At 46.5% G+C, this 19,872-nt stretch overlaps 1 protein-coding gene across 1 annotated transcript in view; it reads left to right on the forward strand.

The window, feature by feature from the left end:
* Positions 1-19,051, forward strand: part of SYT12 (synaptotagmin 12) — a 75,727-nt gene extending 56,676 nt beyond the window's left edge. The window contains exons 5-8 of the mRNA XM_006275056.4: positions 5,827-6,042; positions 7,189-7,309; positions 8,270-8,403; positions 13,586-19,051. Coding sequence (XP_006275118.2) covers positions 5,827-6,042; positions 7,189-7,309; positions 8,270-8,403; positions 13,586-13,759 — 645 coding nt within the window. The 3' untranslated portion in view covers positions 13,760-19,051. The remainder of the gene's footprint in view (positions 1-5,826; positions 6,043-7,188; positions 7,310-8,269; positions 8,404-13,585) is intronic.
* Positions 19,052-19,872: the final 821 nt, after the last annotated feature.

Below are 19,872 nucleotides of genomic sequence, written 5' to 3' on the forward strand. Positions count from 1 at the left end.
GAGGTGACCCTTGATGAGTACACAAGTGCTTCGCTTCTCTCTGGGGATCAGGCCATGTTCAAATGAAGTACGGATATTATTCAGGTTGCTACCACTTGAGTTAGAGAAGCAAATGTTTCCTCTGTGTGAATCAGCCACTACAGAGAGACTTAACACTCGCTTGGCCAGTGGTTATCAGCTATTGGCTTGTCAAAGCAGCATGGCAGGGACCAGAAAGTCATGGGGTGTTTTGCAGGCTCTCAAAAGAGGAGTGTGGGCTAGAGGGGAAAGCAGAGGTTGGAGATAGGACCTCATAAATTTGGCATTTTCATGCTGAGGTGCAGTGTGACTGGATTAGTCAGGTCTGCTGTACTGAAGACCTGGATCCTATTTCCACTCTTGCTTAATATGGCCTCGTAAAGCCTTGTCGAACTGGGTTGTAAAATGGAGAGCTGCCCCTTGACTGCCTTTCTCAGTTATGGCTGTGAGGTCTTGCTGTTTTTACAGCCATGTAAACAGTGCTCATTAGTAATGAAACCAGGGCTCTCATGAACATCTCTCACTGCATGCTAGAGACCAAGAACTTGAGGTGGACACTAGGGGGGTTCTTCAAAGCCACTTCACAGTCTTGTTTCCAAGATAGGCTCATCTGTAGCAGGCAGGGAAAGGTGGGAGGCATGCTTGAGGGCAGCACTCCCATGAGCACTGAGCGGTATCGATGTGCCCAAGAGGTATCGAGCTCCCTGCCCAGTGTCCCGTCCCTGAGGTGACGCAGCATTTGCAGAACAATCCATCTGATTTCTGGCACCAGCAGCCCCATTTAGCTGAAATGCAGAACATCTTTCTAAAGCTGTAGTCAGTGTGTTAGAGGTGATAGCTTTTATTAGACCAACTAGACAGTTGCAAAAAAAAAATAAATCTTTCTTTGTAAGCTTTTGGGCGCACACCCTTCCTCAAGCATACGAGAATGCAAAGATTGTAAAATTTCTTGCAGGTAGAAATGAAAATTCATATTGTACAGGAGAACTGGAGGGTGGTGTAATTTCTCCTGGTTGGAAAAGTTCATTTTATTCAAATTGGGCTCGGATAAATTTGAAGCTATTTACCTCAAACGTGTCTGATGGCAAGCAGGATGGTAAATTATGCTCTTTTCTTGTTAAGGTGTTTCATATTTCACAAGGTATGACCTTGGTAATGGAAAGGTTCTCCTGGGCAAGGAATTTCTGAAGCTGCCACGCTTTGAGAGCTTTTCTGTTCACACACAGTGCTGGTGCACTGTTGGCTCTGCTGCTGGTTACCTAGCCTTACACAGGCACGCACTCCCGCACCATTCAGCTGTGTTTTGCAGTCCTTGCCTCTCTTAAGTGAAAGCTGATAGAACTGACATCTGGGCTCAGATAAATACATCCCCAGCTGCAGAGGAAGAGGGAGGTGGGGGCGGGGATCTCCTCTAGTGGACATAGTTGCAACACTCTCCCTGAGGAATGGCATGCCAGCCTTCCCCTGGCTTTGAACTGCAAGCTTTCTCATTTATTTTGCAAGCCTCCCACGCAGGCTGGGAGTAGGGGAAAGCATGGGGGGGGAGGGGCTGCTTTATAGCTTCATGTTCTCAAAGGCATCACTTTCTCAATCCAGTCTGGACACTTCCTGCGCGCAGCCACTGCAGTACGTATCTTGTCACAAACATTAGAACCAGGTTAGAATTGGAGCAGAATCTTGGAACTGGGTTGGAATGTTGGACACAAAATCCTGCTTTCCCATTGGTTACAGGACTGGCTTTTAATTGCTCTGAAGTGTCTGCAACTTTGGCGATGCAGAGTGCTTGAGGTTCCACAGCCCGAAAAAGTGGAGGAGTTTTCTCTTGGCCCTAGTTGCAGTCCAGTTGAGATGAGGATCCATGTCTGAGCCCTGCTTTCCCCAGTTGGAAGATGGCCAACACCAGACCCTAATTCTGGCCCCACTTACAGCACTGTGAAATAAGAAGTCACCTTCTCAGCTCAATAGAGGGAAAATTCAGTGCGAGAATCAGCACTGGGCCTTTTATCATCATCATTAAGCCTGTTACACGGAAAGAAAAGAGCCTCAAAGCTCTCTATAATGTCTCTATAATGATTTCTGAGCCAGGCATCTTTTGGAGGACAGCGAGCACTTTGCCTCAGGCTGTCAGCTCCCCAAGCTGGCCATTTGCTGGCAAAAGCTACCTGACTTGGAGGCTGTTCTTGCTTAAGTAGCTGAATAGTAAAGTCAGTTTAGAGCCTTTTGGAGCAAGCAGGCAGAGAACGCTCTAATCTGCAAACCTGCCCAGAGCACTGCTCAGAGGGAGGAGCTGTTCCAACTGAATGCACTTGACCCTGAGTGATGCCTAGAAACTGCCTGGTGCAGGGCAGGGATTCCCTCCCCAGGCCCAAATAGCAGAAGGCTGGTAAGAAGAGGGAAGTGGTTTCGCAGGAACCTGTCCTTTACATTATCAGTAGATTCATTTCTGGGCAATTATAAACTTAGCTACATAGGGAGATCCAGCACAAAGGCGACTCCCCAGAGACTGGGACAACTTGGAGGTGGGGGGCAGATCCACAGCTGGTATACACCAGCATGGCCCTCCCCTCCCCCCCATGCTGCCTGCAGGGGAGCTGGGCTGGTGTGCCCCAGGCATGAATTGTGCTGCCCACTTGTTCCTCTTGCTTTGCTTCTTTTTGATTCTTTTGCTTCTGAATGAATGGTGGGACATTGCAATCCACATGGGCTTAGGGACAGACATTACACATAAACCAGTTTAAGTGATTAGAAACTGGTTTAAATCTGTAACAGAACAGATGTTCAGTGCACATAAACCCTTTTGAAAATGGCTGAAACAGGTTTGAGATAAACTTAGCTGAATGTAGTATCAGACTTAACTGATTTGGGTCAAACAGGTTTGTGCAATGTCTGTCCCAGACCCCTTCCTGGTTTAAATTAAATCAGAGTCCCCTAGCATCCTGGCATGCTCTCCAGGCTGGGCAGGGCTCTCTGCTCCAAAAAACTGGGCTGGCCCCTCCCCTCTGCTGCCTGGCTGCAGCTCCAACAAGAGACTGCAGGTACAGGACATCTGCCTGGCTTCTTCCTGCTCCCCGACTCCCTCTCTCCACTCCCTGCTGAAGCAGAGATTCCCCCCTCCCCTCTGCCTTACACAGACACCTCACAGCATTAGGTAGCATACCACGTGCTGGCTATGGTCTGTGCTGTGGGAGATGGGACAGGCAGACAGGACACTGTCAACACAGGGCTTTTTGGAGCTAATCAACAGGTAGCTAGTAATGTCCCTCCATTCTTTCCTTGGAAAAAGTTGTTTAAGAGCTTGAACTAATGAGAGAAGTTTTGTTTTCTTAATGGGCTGATAAACAGCAAGTCAGGGGTGATAAACACTGTGTTATCAACTCCCTGCTAGGTGGCAGGAAACCCTTCCCTAATCAGAAGTCCTGCCCAGGCCTGCCCATGTTCCCCCCCTTTCCTGGCTTCTAGCCTGAGCCACTGCAGGCATGGTCCTGCATTTCTGGAATTAAAAGGGAATGTCTATCCACCTTCAAATTGATTCAAGCTTTGCAGGTTAGACTAACCTCCAAAGCTTGAATCAATTCAGGCTCAGGTTTATTGAATGTCTGTCCCTAGCCATAGACACCAATGCTGCAATGCACAGGCTGGTTATAGCCCCTCTTCTGAGGAGCTAAGAAGCTTTGGCCTTGGTCACAAAGCTGCTATTTCCACATCAGGTTCCCTGACTGCCACACAAAATTCATGCAACCAGAATTCACCTGCCTATCTCTGAAAGGAGCCACCTCTAGGGTAGACAGTGGCAGGTGACTCTGAGCCCATAATAACACTCACCACCAAGAAAAGGCTGGTAGGGAACTACCTGGGATATATTAGGAACAGCAAATCCTGCATTTGTGCAGGGGATTGGCACCCCAATATGATATGGCCTAGGTTTCTTATATTCCCCTGTGCACATGTACACATATGCATGCAGCATAAGTTTCCCTTCTGTCCCTTCTGCCCCTTCCATGGGCACTGGGACACATGCACAGAGTCTGGTTCTGATCAACTGCTGACCTCAGTGGGAATGGAAAGAGCTCAGTGCCTCTCAAGGTGAGGCCCTAATAGCTCAGCCCACCCTTCCCCTCCACCTTGGCTGTGCTGTCACATGGATAGGGAACTCAAGCTTTATGATTTTGCAGGACTAAACAGTTGCATCTCACTACACTGTCTCTTTAAATCCCATTATGCTCCTCCCACCCTGCTACCTGAACAGCACTCCTTCATACCACACCTAGCTGCTTTCTCTTAATGTGCTTCAGAGGGTTCATCTATAACATGCATACCTCCCGCTCCCCTGCTGGTATAAACACCTGCAATCTATGCTGTACATTACCCTCCACTCCCCATTGTGGCAGACATGAGTAGAGATTGCTCAGCATCCCTAGACTTCTCTGCATCAGCAGTTCTTTGCTGCAGTTTCCTTTGGCCCACAGTTGATAAACTTGCACAGCTATGCTGATACAGATCAAGTGTGGTTTTGGTCCTGGGTCCAGTACTGTTCAAAAGCTTCATTGATGATTTGGAGGATGGAACTGACTACACACTTACTAAATTTGCAGATAACCCAGCTAGGTGGGATTACAGACAAGTTAGAGGGCAGGAATTGATACAAAATGAGCTGGATTCATTGAGGAAAAAATGGTCCAATATTACTTGGGTGTGCCATATATGAGGCACAAGAAGTGGTTCTTCCTCCCTGTTCAGCACACTTGAGGCCTCACCTGGAGTTCCGTGTCTAGTTTTAGGCACTGCACTTCAAGATGTGGACAAATTGGCAAGAGTCCAGAGGAAAACAGCAAAACTGATTAGAGGTCTGGAAAACATGACATATGAAGAATGATTGGAAGAACTGGGGCTGTGTAGGCTAGAGATGAGAAAACTAAGAGCAGATGTGAAAGCAGTTTTCAGTACAAAAAGGGTGATTATAAAGAGGATGGTGATCAATTGTTCCCAGTGTCCTCAGGAGACAAGACAAGAAATAACACTCATAAATTGCAACAAAAGAGATTCAGGTTGGATATTAGAAAGAATTTTCCAGGCATGTGGATGGGTAAGCACTGGAAAAAAACTACCTAGAGAGGATTTGGAGTCTCCATTACTGGGAGTTTTTAAGACCAGGTTAGATAGATGCTTGTCTGGGATGGGTTAGTCAGGGATGCTCCTGCCTTGAGTATAGGGCAGGACTAGATGATCTATCAAGGTCCCTTCCAGCCCTATTTTTCTGTGATATACTAACCAAAAAGTTCCCTCATTGCAATAGCAGTGGCATTGGTAATGCCCTCATTGTCTTTGTTTCTACCTGTGGCATTTTGTAGGTTGTTTTGTGTATCAGTTTTTGTTTCTTGTTGGCAATGATGGTCTAAGGTGGCAATTTTGAGGATTCCTTTGTTTTTAAAAAAGGGCACGTATCTGGTGCTTGTCCTGGTAGTGCTGGTGGGTGCAGCTATCACTCAACAGCCTGTTTGGAAACTTGGCCCTGATTCTTTATCCTGAGCAGGGTAGCCTTGCTCAGTGTTGTGCGTCAAAACCTTCCTGATCCAGAAAATGGCATGAAGGTTTGCTTGCCTGTACCCAAGAAGAATAAAAAGTTAGGTGTCCCTGAGTGGTTTTGAACCTATGGCTCTGGCAAATCTACCCTGACACTTAGCCCTACAATGCTGCTGGCCTCTTATATCTGAAGGGAGAATCTTTGAGCCCTTCTCCCATCCCCCAATAATTCTTCTCCATGGCATGCACTTGGAGTCATAACCTTGAACTTGGCCTTTCTCTTGGCAGATTCAGAGGAGTGCCTATTCTGTCTTCTTTGATGAGAAGTTCTCGATTCCCTTGGACCCATCTGCACTGGAGGAAAACAGCTTGAGGTTTTCTGTCTTTGGCATTGATGAAGATGAGAGGAACATCAGCACTGGGGTAGCAGAGCTAAAGCTGTCAGACCTGGACCTGGCCATCCGGCCATTCAAAGCCTGGCTGTACCTGCAGGACATGAACAAGGTGAGGTCTCATTCTGGGGCTAATGGGATTCACTGAAAATGAGAGAGAATGGGTCACCACTGGTTCAGTACTTGCTGCATCAGATCTGTGCAGAGCTGGGTTAAATGTGTCATCCCCTACAAACTCTTCACAGCCAGGACACGATATACCATAAAGTTTTTCATCTGTGCCATTTGGTTTGAACACTGGAGCTGAGACTGCAGCAAAAGAGCTTGGCATTCAGCTGAGAACCCAAGTATTGTCATCCCAGACCAGGCTATCAGGCCATTATGCCATACTGTTAAGGAAGGTTCTTGCCAGCTCATCTGGGTGGGCAGGGGAGTCCTCCCTCCTCTCTCCAGACAATCAGCTGACTCTCTGAAGCAGGATCTCTGCTTCCCCCATTGTTATCTCAGCTTTCCCAAAATGTTCCTACTGTAGACAGACCTGAGTACCACACAGTTAATGTCCAGACTCAAGAGTTCAAGGTGTTTGGCTCTGGGACTTTGGATCAAGGTTTGCTCAGGTTTTTGAATGAATTCTTCCCCCTTTAAATGCAGTAGTGGTGTTTACCTCCAAGACCTCTCCTGTCTGAGGGTGAAGTAGCATGTCCCCATCAGGGTCAGGCAGATCTATGGCTGGTATAAGACTGAGCAGCAATGTCAACACTTCCCAGTGAGAATCCAGCTCTCACTGCCATTTGGCTTCCTCTCATGCCCCTGGGGCAGAGCTGGGGGCAGGCGGTCAAGGCTTCTGTCTGGTGATGTTGCCATTCACAATAGCTGGACATCACACACAGGACTTTACTTGATGAACATGGATGTCTCTCCATGTAGCACCCATTGGCCTCACAGTCCCAAGTGAATTTATCCTGTGAGGTATGAAGTGCCATTGTCCCCATCTGTAAGAACCAAGCATGCAGAAGCTAAGAGACTTGCCTAAGGCCATACAAGGAGTCTATAGTAGAGCAGAGATGTGAACCTTAGTCTCCAGAGTCCCTGGGCTAGTGCACTTAGCAGTAGACCATCCTTCTTTTTGACAGCGAAACCACCAGAGGCCTCTGCCCTCATACTGGTGAAGCCTTTCCTGCTTCTTACTCTTCCCCTTGATTGAAACTTGGGGGGCAGTATTGCTCTCGCATGATGAATGATGTATTGTGTCCTGCAGACAGTGGACTCGGTGGGAGAAATCCTGCTGTCTCTGAGTTACCTGCCCACAGCGGAGCGGCTGACTGTGGTTGTGGTCAAAGCCAAAAATCTCGTGTGGACTAATGGCAAAGTGACTGCAGGTGAGTGCAACAAAGAGCCACTTCTGAGTGAGACTCAGGGTTGTTTTCTCTTCCCCCTAGAAGCATGGTCAGGGGAAGGCTGCAGGCTGGTTAGGCCACTTACCTGGGCCATGTCTCAGGAGCATTAGAGCATAGGGCAGGGGCGGGCAATTATTTTGGGCGGTGTGCCGCTTACAGAGTTTTGACAAGCCATCAAGGCTGCATGACAGGCAGCCAGGGGCAGATAAATATTAATATTCTAAGTTTTTTAGGGGCCTCGTGGGTCGGATAGAATGGCCTGGTGGGCCGCATCCAGCCTGCAGGCCATATTTTGCCCACCTCTGGCATAGGGCATTGTCATGAGTCTGGACAGTACAGCCAACCCAAAGTTAAACCACACTGAGGTCTAGGGAGCGTAGACCAGCGCCCTGGAATGTTAGCTCCAAAGCCACAGGCCTCTTCCTCATATCCTCTTCCTGGGATGTCCTGCCACTGCCAGCAGTAGTGGTAGTTATCTCCTATTTACAGTAGCATCAGGAATACTGAGAGAAAGTCAGTGAAGGGCAATGTATTGGTCACCCAGTGGGCAGTATCACTCACAACCACAGTTTCTTTGCAGCCTTATTCACATCATGGTGGGGAGGAGGTGTCCTGTGGTTCCATGAGGATGGTTTGTTCTGCATTCATGTGTAAGGAGTTTATTTGGGTACCTCTCATGTCTGCTAATAGATTATATAGTCACGGATATTGTGGTGGCACCTACTAGGCTCAGTTATATGGCCCACCACCCCAAATGTGCTAGGGGCTTTACAAACACAGAACAGCATGATTCTCCCTGCTCTAAAGACTTAACATGCACATTTCCATTCTCTTCGACTTGACTGGAGACCTCAATGAGAGACTGCTTTTTGCATTGGTCTCTGCTTACCAGTGGAGGGCAGCTGGCTAACAGTGGTTGTTTGCTCCTCTTTGTCCAAACAGATCCTTTTGTCAAAGTGTACTTGCTTCAGGATGGGAGGAAGATCAGCAAGAAGAAGACAGCAGCAAAGAGAGATGACACAAATCCAGTGTTCAATGAGGCCATGATTTTCTCAGTGCCAGCCATTGTCCTGCAGGTGAGCCTCCCTAGGACTTGGCAGGCAAAGGCTTAATAGAAGCCCTTACACCAGAAATGTTTACACAGCTCATGAGACCAACCTAACACCCAGCTTTGGGTCTACCAAGTAGAACACAGCAAAGGATCATTGTCAAGGACTACACAAGGAGAACCCATCAAAGGCACTCTAGGTCCAGACTAGAGACAGAGCTGTGAATCTTCAGTCGATCTGAGCCCTGCTAACAGTTACAGCTCCTCTGAAATCCCCCTGAGTTTACAAGCATTCTTGATGAGGAAGAGATCTTGGCTGGAGTTCCCTCAAGTTTATCAGAAACATTCAAATTAAGTCCTGTAGCTGGGGCAGGGTATATCTAACTAGAGTCATTTTGTGGCCTGGAAGGAGAATGTAATTTTCTTTGCTCCTCAGTAATCCAGAGTCTCCTGTGGTAGCAACTAATAAACCTTCCTTGAAGGAAACCCCTTCAAAAGACAGATAACAAAGGGGGAATGGTTTTTCAGTGGCCTGTAAGCAAGGAAGAGCTTACTGACAAGCAGCAGTGCCGTTTCTGCTGTCTTGATCAGGAATGACTGGGGACAGGAACAGGTGGATAAGGAGCAGAGAGATAAATGTATCGCAATAATGCTGAGAAAGGCAGCAAGCAGTGGGTAAATGGAGATGGGGAAGCTAGGACTATCAGCTAAGAACCTGATAGAATGGAGGAAGCATTGCCAAGACTTTCAGGGCATGGCCAGATGAGTGGTTTTTGCTGAGGCACAGGCCCCTGCATGTGGGGTTTGGTGTGGGGCAAAATGCCCCACTTTGGGAAAATGACTGTTTCTCGCCTCCTCCCAGCTTGTGCTGGAGGACCTGAAGGACAGCTAAAGGAGGGGAAAAGCAGCCAGAGTGTCTCCCTGGACAATCCAGCCTCTGTGTCTGCTTGCACATGCCCCTGGAGGGGGAGTCTTTTTTTACACTGGGCTCATCCAATGTCAAATTTTGGTGCTGCACCACAAATTTGCAGTGCAGTGACTGGTTGGATACACACTGCATGCAGTTTGCAGTTCTTCAGACATCTTTGATGCATCACAAACTCCATGAGTATACTCATCTGGACATGCCTTCAGAGCCCCCAGGAGAGGAAGTCTTAGAAAATCAGCTGTGATGCATCAGCAGAAGGGGAAGGAAGAAAGGTCATTTCTAGGACTTGGGAAATCCAAGTTCAGTTCTCTCCTCTGCCACTGACCTCCAGTGTGGACAAGTAATTTGTCTGTTTGTGCCTTAGCTCCCATTCTGTGAACTGGAAGTATTAAGACAGGTTCCCAACCCCTGGGCTGCAGCCCAGTACTGGGCCACGATGGGTTGGCTGCTGGACTGGAAGTCCAGAAGTGACTGGCGTACTGTGGACTGGCAGCCAACCCTTTTTTATACTGAGTATAAAAAAGGGTTGGCTGCCAGTTCCCTGTATGCCAGTCACTTCCAGTCTGCAATATTCTAGTCCGCAGTTTGCTGGTCCGCCATCACTTCTGGTCCGCGGTCACTTCTGATCCACAGTTTGCCGGTCCATGGTCTAAAAAGGTTGAGAACTACTGTAAAAGGCCCACAGGTAGATAATTACATTGGAGATGCGTTTAACTTTATTCACAATGAATACAAGGATTAGGAAAGGATTAGGAACTGTGAGGCACTCAAGTACTGTGGTGAGGGAAACTATATCAATATCTGTGATAGACAGATAACAATATTATCCCTGAGGCTGGGAAAAGGTAAAGGTGAGAGTGGTGCTCTGTAGAGGGAGGAGAAGGCAGGAAGTTATCTGGTTAGTGTTATGTCCATCATATTCATGGCTGTAACAAGGCCCTGGCTGTAACAAGGGAGTTTGTGGCTAGCATTTGGGAGGGATGTGTCTACAAACTGCTGGGCTCTTTGAGAAATGTAGGCCTTGCCAAACTAACAGATTTACTTGGTCTACAGGGCAGTTACTGATAGGGCCAGATCCTGCCCAGCTTACAGTTTTCATTGGGGCCAGTGGTTTGGGGTAATGACTGCATGTAGCACCCTGTGTGCATCTGGCTGGGTTTCTGTCACATGCTCTCTCCAGCAAAACTCAAGATAATTGGATGTGAGTACCAAGGTGTACACTAAAACATCTTGCTTTGTGCTGGTGGACAGTGTCCTGTCAGAATCCTATGTGCTGGGAATTGCTGTCTCCATAAAACTAAAGCCTTTGTGGGGAAAAAAACTAATTTCAAACAAAATGGTTTAAGGTTTCTTCCCTCCACCCCCACCCCCTTCCCTTTTGGTTACAGGCAGAACTGCAAAGCTTTATTCTGATTGCAGGGAAGGGCAACCCCCCTCATTTGTCTCACTTTTCCTTTTCCTTTTCCTCTGAGTGAATGGTTCAAGTAGTATTGTTTTTTTGCTACCAACAATTATTTTTTTAAATAACACAACAACAGCAAAGGAGTTCCTCAAATGTAACAGGAAATTTCAAACAGAATGAAAAATGGTTTCCTTTTCTTTGAAATATAATACTATAATAGCCATCTAGTTTCATATAACAGCCATAACACATTTTCCACTGGCTTCTGAGCAGCTAGACAGAAAGTAACCTGGCCTGAGATCAGAGCCATAAGCTTCAGTTCCAGGCTTAACCTGCCCCAGATCTCAAAACCCAGGCCTCTTCATTCAGACAGAGCCCTAATAATGAGGCCTCCAAAGAGGAGAACTGCATGGATTATTGTGAGAACACCTCACTAGTGTCAGCAGGAGGTGGAATCACTCACTGGATCAAGCCCCAGGTGCTGATTGGTGCTGAGTCCCTGTTGCCCCCAGTAACATCTGTTGGGACTTTGGACCACTCAGCTGCTCTTAGAAATCTGGCCTAGTGGTGAGCAGTCCTAGCTTTGAAGGAAGCATCCTAGGAAAAAGTATCTAAGAAGCTTCCTGAGCAGCGGTCTTAGACTCACCTGGGGCCCTGGGCTGAATAAAGGCCACGAGGCTCCTTGTGGGCCAGATCCAGCCCAGGGCATATGGGTGGCTGCCATGGCCATAGTACCAGCACATCCAGAGGCAGTGAGGGGTCAGGTAGCAGATGTCTGGTGGCAGGAGGGATCTGGCAGTGGCAGTAGCAGGTCTGGAGGCAGCAAGGGATCCAGAATAAGGGTCCTCATGGTAGTGGGGGTCCAGCAGTGGCACTAGTGATCCAGGGATGGGGGACTTCTTGCCACTGCTAAACCAGCAGCTGTGGGAGTCAGGGGGCATAGTGGGGGACTAGGGGTGGCCAAGCTGGTGGGCCAAGTGCCTCGCTGATGGCCCTGGCCAGTGGGGCCAAAGAGCCCCACATTCTGTGGCAGGCCACACCTCCCAACTTCCAGTATCCCAGCAGCTGGAAAGAGGCTTCACATGCCATGCATTTGACTCCCCTGCACCAGAGCATCCTTGCCCTGCAGTAAACCGCTCACCATGGTGCTAGCAGTGTTGCCACCATTGTGCTGGTGTGTGTCTCGCTGGAACTCCCTTCCCAGACATCCAGATGAACAGAAGCATGCTGGTTTCTTGCCAGCGCTCTCTAAGTAGGAAGAAGAACTTGGGCTGCTCCTCTTTTGCCCTAAAGGGAGTGTCCGTTCTCTCCAATCCTCCTCACCCAGGGTTTCATCTGAAGTGCAGTAGAGTCATAGTGGAGGTTCCCAATGATTTCAACAGACTCTGGTCAAGGCATCTCGCAAGCAAGTCCCCAGCCATTCCCCACATCTGCCTGGGATGCGAGGGGATGCTCTGTGGTCTCCTCTCCACAATGTAATTATTACTTTAAAATTGCACAGGGCCCTAATGAAAAGCAGGCCTAGGCTGCCACCTTAACTAGGGGCTTCCCCTGCTTTGTGTGTGGTCACACGAGGTGTTGGTAGCATGATCATCTCAGACCTGAGATTCAGTATCAGTGTGTCTTGGACTGATGCTTGCATTATGCTCTCTAGTACTGATTACTCATAATATCTCATATGTAGTAAGCAAGAAATCCCTCTTTCCCTTAGTATTAAAGAGTGATTGTTCTGTAATGAGTGATTCTATTGCCTTCAGCAGTTCTGCTCCCTGTGTGTGTCCAGGGTGGTATTTGCTGATGTGAGCAGTTAGAATAAGCCTTTACTTCTTTTTATACTGAGCAGACCTGCTCATGGGAGATTCTGATCTTCCCTCTGCAATACTGGCACAATGGTTAACTGTATTTCTTCCTCAAACACACCTGGGCAAATGGCACTGGGGCCAGTGTCACTAAAAGCTGAGCTGGGGAGCTCTTTGGCACATGGGTTGTCTTTTTCTTCCATGTCTGCTCATCTCCTGACACAATGGAGTCCTGACCCCTGCCTGGAAACCTCCAGGCACCAATATACTACAGACAGCAGCAAATAACTCACATGCTGGGAGCTGTCAAATGGTGGCAGAAGGTGTGATAAAGCAAATGAGGAAGTATCCTGTTCATGCTGACTACCTCTTATGCCTTCATGTCAGCTTCTTTCTAGCAGCATGCCTATCTCCTGTCTTGCCTCTGCATGGGGTTACACTAATACAAACCATACCCTGCAAGTTCAGTCACCAATAGTCCTGTTCTCTAGCACAGATATGGATTGATACTTCATGCGTGTGTCTACAACACTTCCCTGACACTCTTGAAGTTGCTACCTAAGACCATGGCCCCCGTGTCAGCTCCTGCTCCATATGTACCACTTTCATGATCTCTGTCCTTAGCATGCTTCAGAGTGATAGCACATGGTGGTGGGGTCACCCCATCATAAGCAAGAGGTGGGTGCATCTGTGGTCCTTGGTGGCGTTCTCAAGAGCGCTATGGAAGCAATGTAGAGGTATCTGGACAGGCTTTATGTATAGGAGTATGTATATTAAACAGAAGGCAGAAAAGTGGCACCTTAGAGACTAACTGGTTCAGAGATGCTTATGAGCTTTCATAAGCAACAGCCTACTTCAAACATGTGACAAAGTAGGCTTTTGCCTACATATGATTTTTTTCCTGTGGATTGACCATTGTACTTAAGTTGCAGACTTCGTGGGACAGGGCCCATCTTTCTGTTGGGTCTTTGTACTGCATGCACCAAAGTGGCATCATGATCATTCAGAGAGACACTTAAGTGCAACCTCCATACATAATAGTGCAACAGATTGTCATTTAATGTTTCCTTTGTCCCTCCAGGACCTGTCTCTCCGGGTGACAGTGGCAGAGTGTTGTGAAGATGGGAGAGCTGAAAATGTTGGCCATGTCATCATTGGCCCATCAGCCAGCGGCATGGGTATCACACACTGGAATCAAATGTTGGCCACCTTAAGGAAACCAGTGTCCATGTGGCATCCAGTACGACGAAACTAAGGACGCGTTGACCCTCTTGCAAGTATTTTGCATGGTGCCTAAACTCTCTTCCTGTAAATAAATATTGTTGGTGAATGGACTGTGAAAATCAAGACAGAAATTATTTTTCCAAATGTTACTCTTCACGAGTTCCATTTAGTAAAAAGGAGGAGCAGCAACAGCAGAAGATGTTGATTCTTTGAATTGGATTCTGCAAGCCTTGGAAAAGCTTCAGTGGACTGAAATGTGAGAGAAGTAGTAACTCCGGTGTGATTATGTACAGATATAGCTTTTGGACAAACACCTCCCTCCTAACATTACTGTGGCAGGGATGCAAGTTTGGGATCCCACCAGCCCCAATTGTTGATGATATTATTTTCCAGTGGATGTTATACAGTTAAGCATGGTCTGTCCACTGATATTAGCAAGTCAAGGGGTAAATTTGTGATCTTGTGCCCAAACTAAATGGTTTAGGTTTGCCACAAAGTTCCCAGGAGAAATTTTACCATGAAGATTTTCACCAAGTCAGGCTGGAATTTTACCACTACACATTTTGGCTGCAGGGAAATTTAGCTACTGAGGCATTTAATATTGTGCAGGTCTGGCAATCAAACTCTTTCTAAGATGACTTCTTGGATTGCTCCTCATTGAAAATCTTTGGTTTAAGGAGAGGGAAGGTCTCCATAAGGACTGGATCCTTGTCACTCCATGCAGGTTCCTAGATATTCTAAGCTAAAATCAATTAGAAGAGAGCAAACCATGGCATTTGAAACACAGCAGCAAAAAAATACATCCCATTTCAGACAAAACTGAGAGAGAGTTCCCTTAGGAAGCATTCATATCGTACTTTTCCGAGTTAATGAGCAACCATCCTCTCCAAGCCTTGATTCGACAGGGTGATATAAAGCAGCACAGGTTCTCACATAAGTCAAGGAAAGATAAGAGTCTTCAACACCACACTGGAGGATCCATAAAATGCTGGTTCTTCCTTGTTGATTTTTGGGGTGTTCACTGGCATTGCTCGAAATGCTTCATATTTCAGGGGAAAATGTCATCTGCATTTATTGAGAAAAGATCTGGGGGAAATTTCATAAAATGCTGGTGTCTTTTATTTTTCTCCTGATTTTGAATAATGGAAGAACAAGATGAAATGTTTGAATTTTAAGTCTCAAATCCCAACCCCCTCCCAGCCACTAGAATCCACCCAGGAAATATGTCCACAGAATTTGTGACTTTTTTTTAAACTCTTCTGTTTTTTCAACCAATTTAGGGGTTCAGGTTATGACACACTGGCCCTGATTTCCAGAGCCCAGTTGAGATTTTAGGTGCTCAGCATATCTTAACTTGGGTACTCAGTAGTTCAGACCTCAGTTTTTACTCAAAGTTCCCTCACTGAGGAGTCAAGTCCATGTAGGTCAGGCTTACCACATATTAGTAGGGTCTCAGTAAATCATGCCAGAAGTGCCCCCTAATGTTTTTCATTTTGTTGCTTGCTCCCCCCCTCCCCCCATCAGGGAAGCAAAAACTAGCATGTTTAAAATCTCCATTAATTGGGTGAGGGAGGGGCAAATGGTGAAATGAAAAACATTAAAGGACTTGCTGCAGAGGCCACTTCTGGCATGATTTACAGAGATCCCTACATATTAGTTAAGCCCAAGCAAAACTTGATCATTCTTCCTAGTCCACTTAAGCTTCTAAGTAAAGAACTCAAGAATATAGCCAGCTCTCATGACTTCATCATGAGCCTCTCTACTTCCAGTGTTTTATAGAGCCCTATTTCTTGGATGATATCACTGGATAATCTTCACTGTCATTTTAAAAAAACTTTTCTTTCTATACCTCATGATACCGCAAAAAAAATCTCAGAACTTTAACACCTAGAGGCACAAACACAAGACAAATATAAAGACCCCCCCAATGCATTTTTTTTTTAAAAGATCACGAAGAGTTCTTATGCCTTTTTTTTTTAAGTGTTGGGGTTGACTCTCAGTTTTGGAACAGTTAGGTCTACTGATACTGCTTTGATTTGGTGCTCATTTGCTTGAGAGCTGTGCAGAAATGTAGTGGGCTCTAAAAGGACCAGGTGCACCTGAGAGCTGTGGAGGTTGACTGCAAGCTTCTTGTACGAAGCATTTTCTTGAAGAATACTGTTCTCCTCCATCTTGAAACCTTGCACATCCATCCAGAGCCAAAATGTATTACTTCACTGTGGCCTAAGTGGGTTTGAAATCACTGGTTGGTTGCAAAGGGCCTTCCATGGAATGAAGGCAGAGATTATCTAATAGGATGGAAATAAAACCAGACAGCTGTTTAATTCTACCTCTAGGCAGCCAAATGCTAGGCAGGAGCTGGCTTCAGCATCTGGACAGAGCCATCAAAAAGAGGAACATCTGGATCAAGCCAGTCTGCATTACGGATGGTTTCTTTGAAGCAGGGCTTGTCAGACTGGTTGACTTGCTAGGGCTCAGCCTGCCCATGGAGACTCAGGCTAGGAGCAGGAAAGGTCATCAGAGGGCTTGAATCAGCTGTGTGCCATCCTGCCTTTCTGCAGTTCAGTGAACTTGGACTTCAGACTGACCTGGCTCTAGAGAACACTCTGTTAAAGAGCATCAGCCTCAGGGCCCAGCATGTGCTCTTTGCTTAGGACAGGAGATCAGGGCCCCCAGTGTTTTTGTTCATTAAGAGTAAAACATGCTTCTGATTTGGGGAGGAGGGAAAATACCCCCAGTTCCCCTGTGCAGAAGCAAGATTAATTCTCTGTAGGCCAACAGAGGCTCACAGCTCTAAAGGGGCGCTGTCCACCCACTTCATGACAAAGCTGGTCTCCTGGCAAGTCCCACTACCACTTCCCCAGGCAGGTGGGAGGGAAGGGGAGGAGCCCTCTTTCAACCTATGAATCATAATGGAAGCAGCCCTTCCATCCAGCAGACGTTTTGCTATTAGGCCAGCTCTAAGGAGAACTAGGAATGTGTCAGTGCATGAAAAAGTCATTTGCAGTTGTTAAGCCCTTGTGAGTTATGCATGAGCTGTGACGTGTTAAGAATGAAAACAAGCTCAGTAAAAGCATGTTATCCAGGTGGCCCCATCACTGTGCATCATACCTGTAAAGCAGAACAATCTTTTGCTTCACTTGATCACGTGAATGTTAATTCAAACAGCTAGTGTCAGGCCAAGCATAGACATGCACTGGCCTTGGACCCAAATAGCAATGGGCCCAGCAGTGTAGCAGGCTTAACCAGGTTGCTGAATCCAAACTCCTCTGAGACCAGGTTGATCCTGACCTGAATCCATAACCAGATGTGGAGGTTAAAATCCAAACCTTAAACTGGTTCCAAAATTGTAGTGTGCATTCATCTTTAACATACAGTGGTCATTAACACTGTTTTACATGGCTTTACTTTTTGAGGAGCTAACTTTGTCCATCACACTGGTATAGATCTGAAGAACCTCTTCCAGTTACTCTACAGTGTTCTCCCAACATCCAATTTAAACAAAGCTGACTTCTGTGTAAAGCTTCCTAGACAGGAAGACATTCACACTCCCCAGGCATGATAGATGCCAGGGAGGACATTGAGTGTGTTAGAGTCAGGCCAAACTCTTTTGTGTCTCATTTCAAACCTTCTGGATCACAGCAGGCTTGGAAGCTGGGCTCCAACATTACTGGGCTCAAATACTGCTAAGGAATAAAAACTACGGCAAAGAGAAAAACAAACTGAGGAGATGAGGGAGTGGGAGGACAGAAGAGCCCAGATCCTGATCTCAGTGACATCAAGGCAGGTCCAGAGGACCTCTGTTGACTTCAGGGTAGTCTGGGTTTATGTTGGCATAACTGAAGGCAGGATTCTACCTAGTGTGCACTGCATGCAGGGCACTACCCGCTACTAACCTAGCACTGCATGTGGATGGATGATAAGGACATTCATCCCTCCTTGGTGCAGGGTTTCCTTGACCTATGAAAATCTGCTTGTAAATGTGAGAGATCAACCAGCTTCTGACTGCAACAGATTCCTATATTACTGGTCAAAGGATACCTGGGCCCTCTGCTTCTCAGCAAGTGGATTCCTGGCCTCACCCTTTGTGAAACTCCCCACTCTCTCCTCTCCTTCCCCCAAATGCTTTCTAGATGCTGAAAAGAAATAGACGCTGGATCTGGGCTTTGACTGTCTGGGCCTGACCCTAGGCCTACTGTAGTCAGTAGAAATAGGGCGCATCTACACAAGATGTTAAATGAGCAGTAGACTAATTCTACTGTACATTAGCACATCACAGCAAAAGCTAATGCACAGTAGAATTAGTCTACTGCGTATTAGCATAAAAAAACCTGCACTAGTGCTGCTGTACAGGAGCACTGGTTACTGTGCATTCAGTTAGTACCTGTTATTATAGGAACTACACTGAATGTGCAGTAACCACAGCACATTAATGAACATGTTAGATGTGCCCAGACTCAGTAATTTCAGTGGGCTTTAGATCAGGTGTAATATCCCCCAGGTTGCACTTCAGATGCAGCTGAGAGGTCTTTTCTATCTACCTGGCATCCTGGTTTCACCTCTCTTTATGATTAAAGCAGGAAGTGATGATTATTTGATTAAGACTGGGACCCAGGAGTGGGCTTTGTTTGTCCCTTTTAACAGAATCACTGGGTTAGAAGAGACTCCACCGGTCTCTTCTGGTATCACAGGTCTCTCACTGATACCCTTCCCAGTGATATTGGGGTAGGCCCAGATGTAAAGGTCATTGCTTGTCTATGCTCTGGTCCAACCACAAAGATACTGGGCTGGATACAGGAATGACAGAGTAGACCTCTTGAGGCTGCATTACACATGAGGTTAGACAGGATGGTCTGTTATGGCCCTGAAATCTCTGGTTGTCCCTGATCCTTTTCTCAAAGCTTTTTAGGTGTACAAAGCTTGGTGCTGAAATGTTTCTGGCTGCCAGCTGTATCAACCTTTGGCTCCAAGAAGGGCAACCTTTTTACAGATGTTTATGCTATAGGACTGACCAACAAAAATGATGTCTGTCATTCCAGTTTGTATTCTGAATGTTTGATCTATTGTCTACTCTGTCAAACCCACTGGTTTTTCATCACTGCATTGCTGGAGAGAAGAGACTGCAGTGACAGTGGTGTTGTCATATAGGAAGAGTGTATCTTACATCATACCATAGCTGTGAGCTATATTTATTTCAGTGGTTAAGTTATCATTTTAAAGGCCTGCCATCCTCTGTGTGTTGCACTGTGACACTTGCCCCTTTATTCAAGGCTGGGCATGTGTTTGAAAGGTAAATAAATATCCAGGTGACTTGGCAAAATGGGTTCATTGGGAGTTATTTTTGTCTGGGAGATGATGATCAACACTGATGTTCATTTTAAAATGAGTGAGACCACAATGAGGGGGGCTTAGTTTTTTCATCATTAAAACTAAGTTAATTCTTCCAGGAGGCAAGGTAGGGTGAAGACAGATTGTGATGAAAGGCAATATCGGCCCACACATTTTTTTTCTTTCTGGTGTTCTTCGTTAAAGCAACTCTAAATGCAGAATTCATTAGTATGGGGAGAGCCCGTTAATATGTCACTTATGGAGCAGGACAAAAAATGGGCACTCAAAATCGGGGGAGGCGGAAGGCAGGAGAAGGAAGATGGACCAGTGGATAAGGCCTGGGGCTGGGACTCAGGTGATCATGTCCTGTTCTTGACCCTGGCTTTTTTGGGTGATTTAGAGCAAGTCACTTTGCCTGTGTACCTTAGTTTCCTCATTCATAAAATGGGAATAATATAACTTGCCCTACTTTGTAGGGTGCCTTGAGACCCATGGATGGGGAAAGCCACAGAAGGGTGATATCTGTATTTCTCTTATCATGTGTTTGTGGTAGCAGAAGGTTATTATATCATCATAATGCCAGCAGAAAGATCATCCATCTCTCATAAGAACTTCTCCATTCCTAGTGGCTAAGTCTTGGTTCATTCCAGGAACTCAAAGGTATTGATCCACTGTTGTATGTACTGTGCCCTGGACTTTACCATACAAACAGTCCAAATGGAAGAGCAATGGATGTGTCTCGAATAAGAGCATCCCCTGGGAGAAGTGTGTGGCTCCTCTGTGACCTCCCCACTGCAGATAAATGGGCACAGTGCT

Source organism: Alligator mississippiensis, chromosome 2, assembly GCF_030867095.1.
Source record: "Alligator mississippiensis isolate rAllMis1 chromosome 2, rAllMis1, whole genome shotgun sequence".
In the NCBI taxonomy this organism is placed as follows: domain Eukaryota; kingdom Metazoa; phylum Chordata; order Crocodylia; family Alligatoridae; genus Alligator; species Alligator mississippiensis.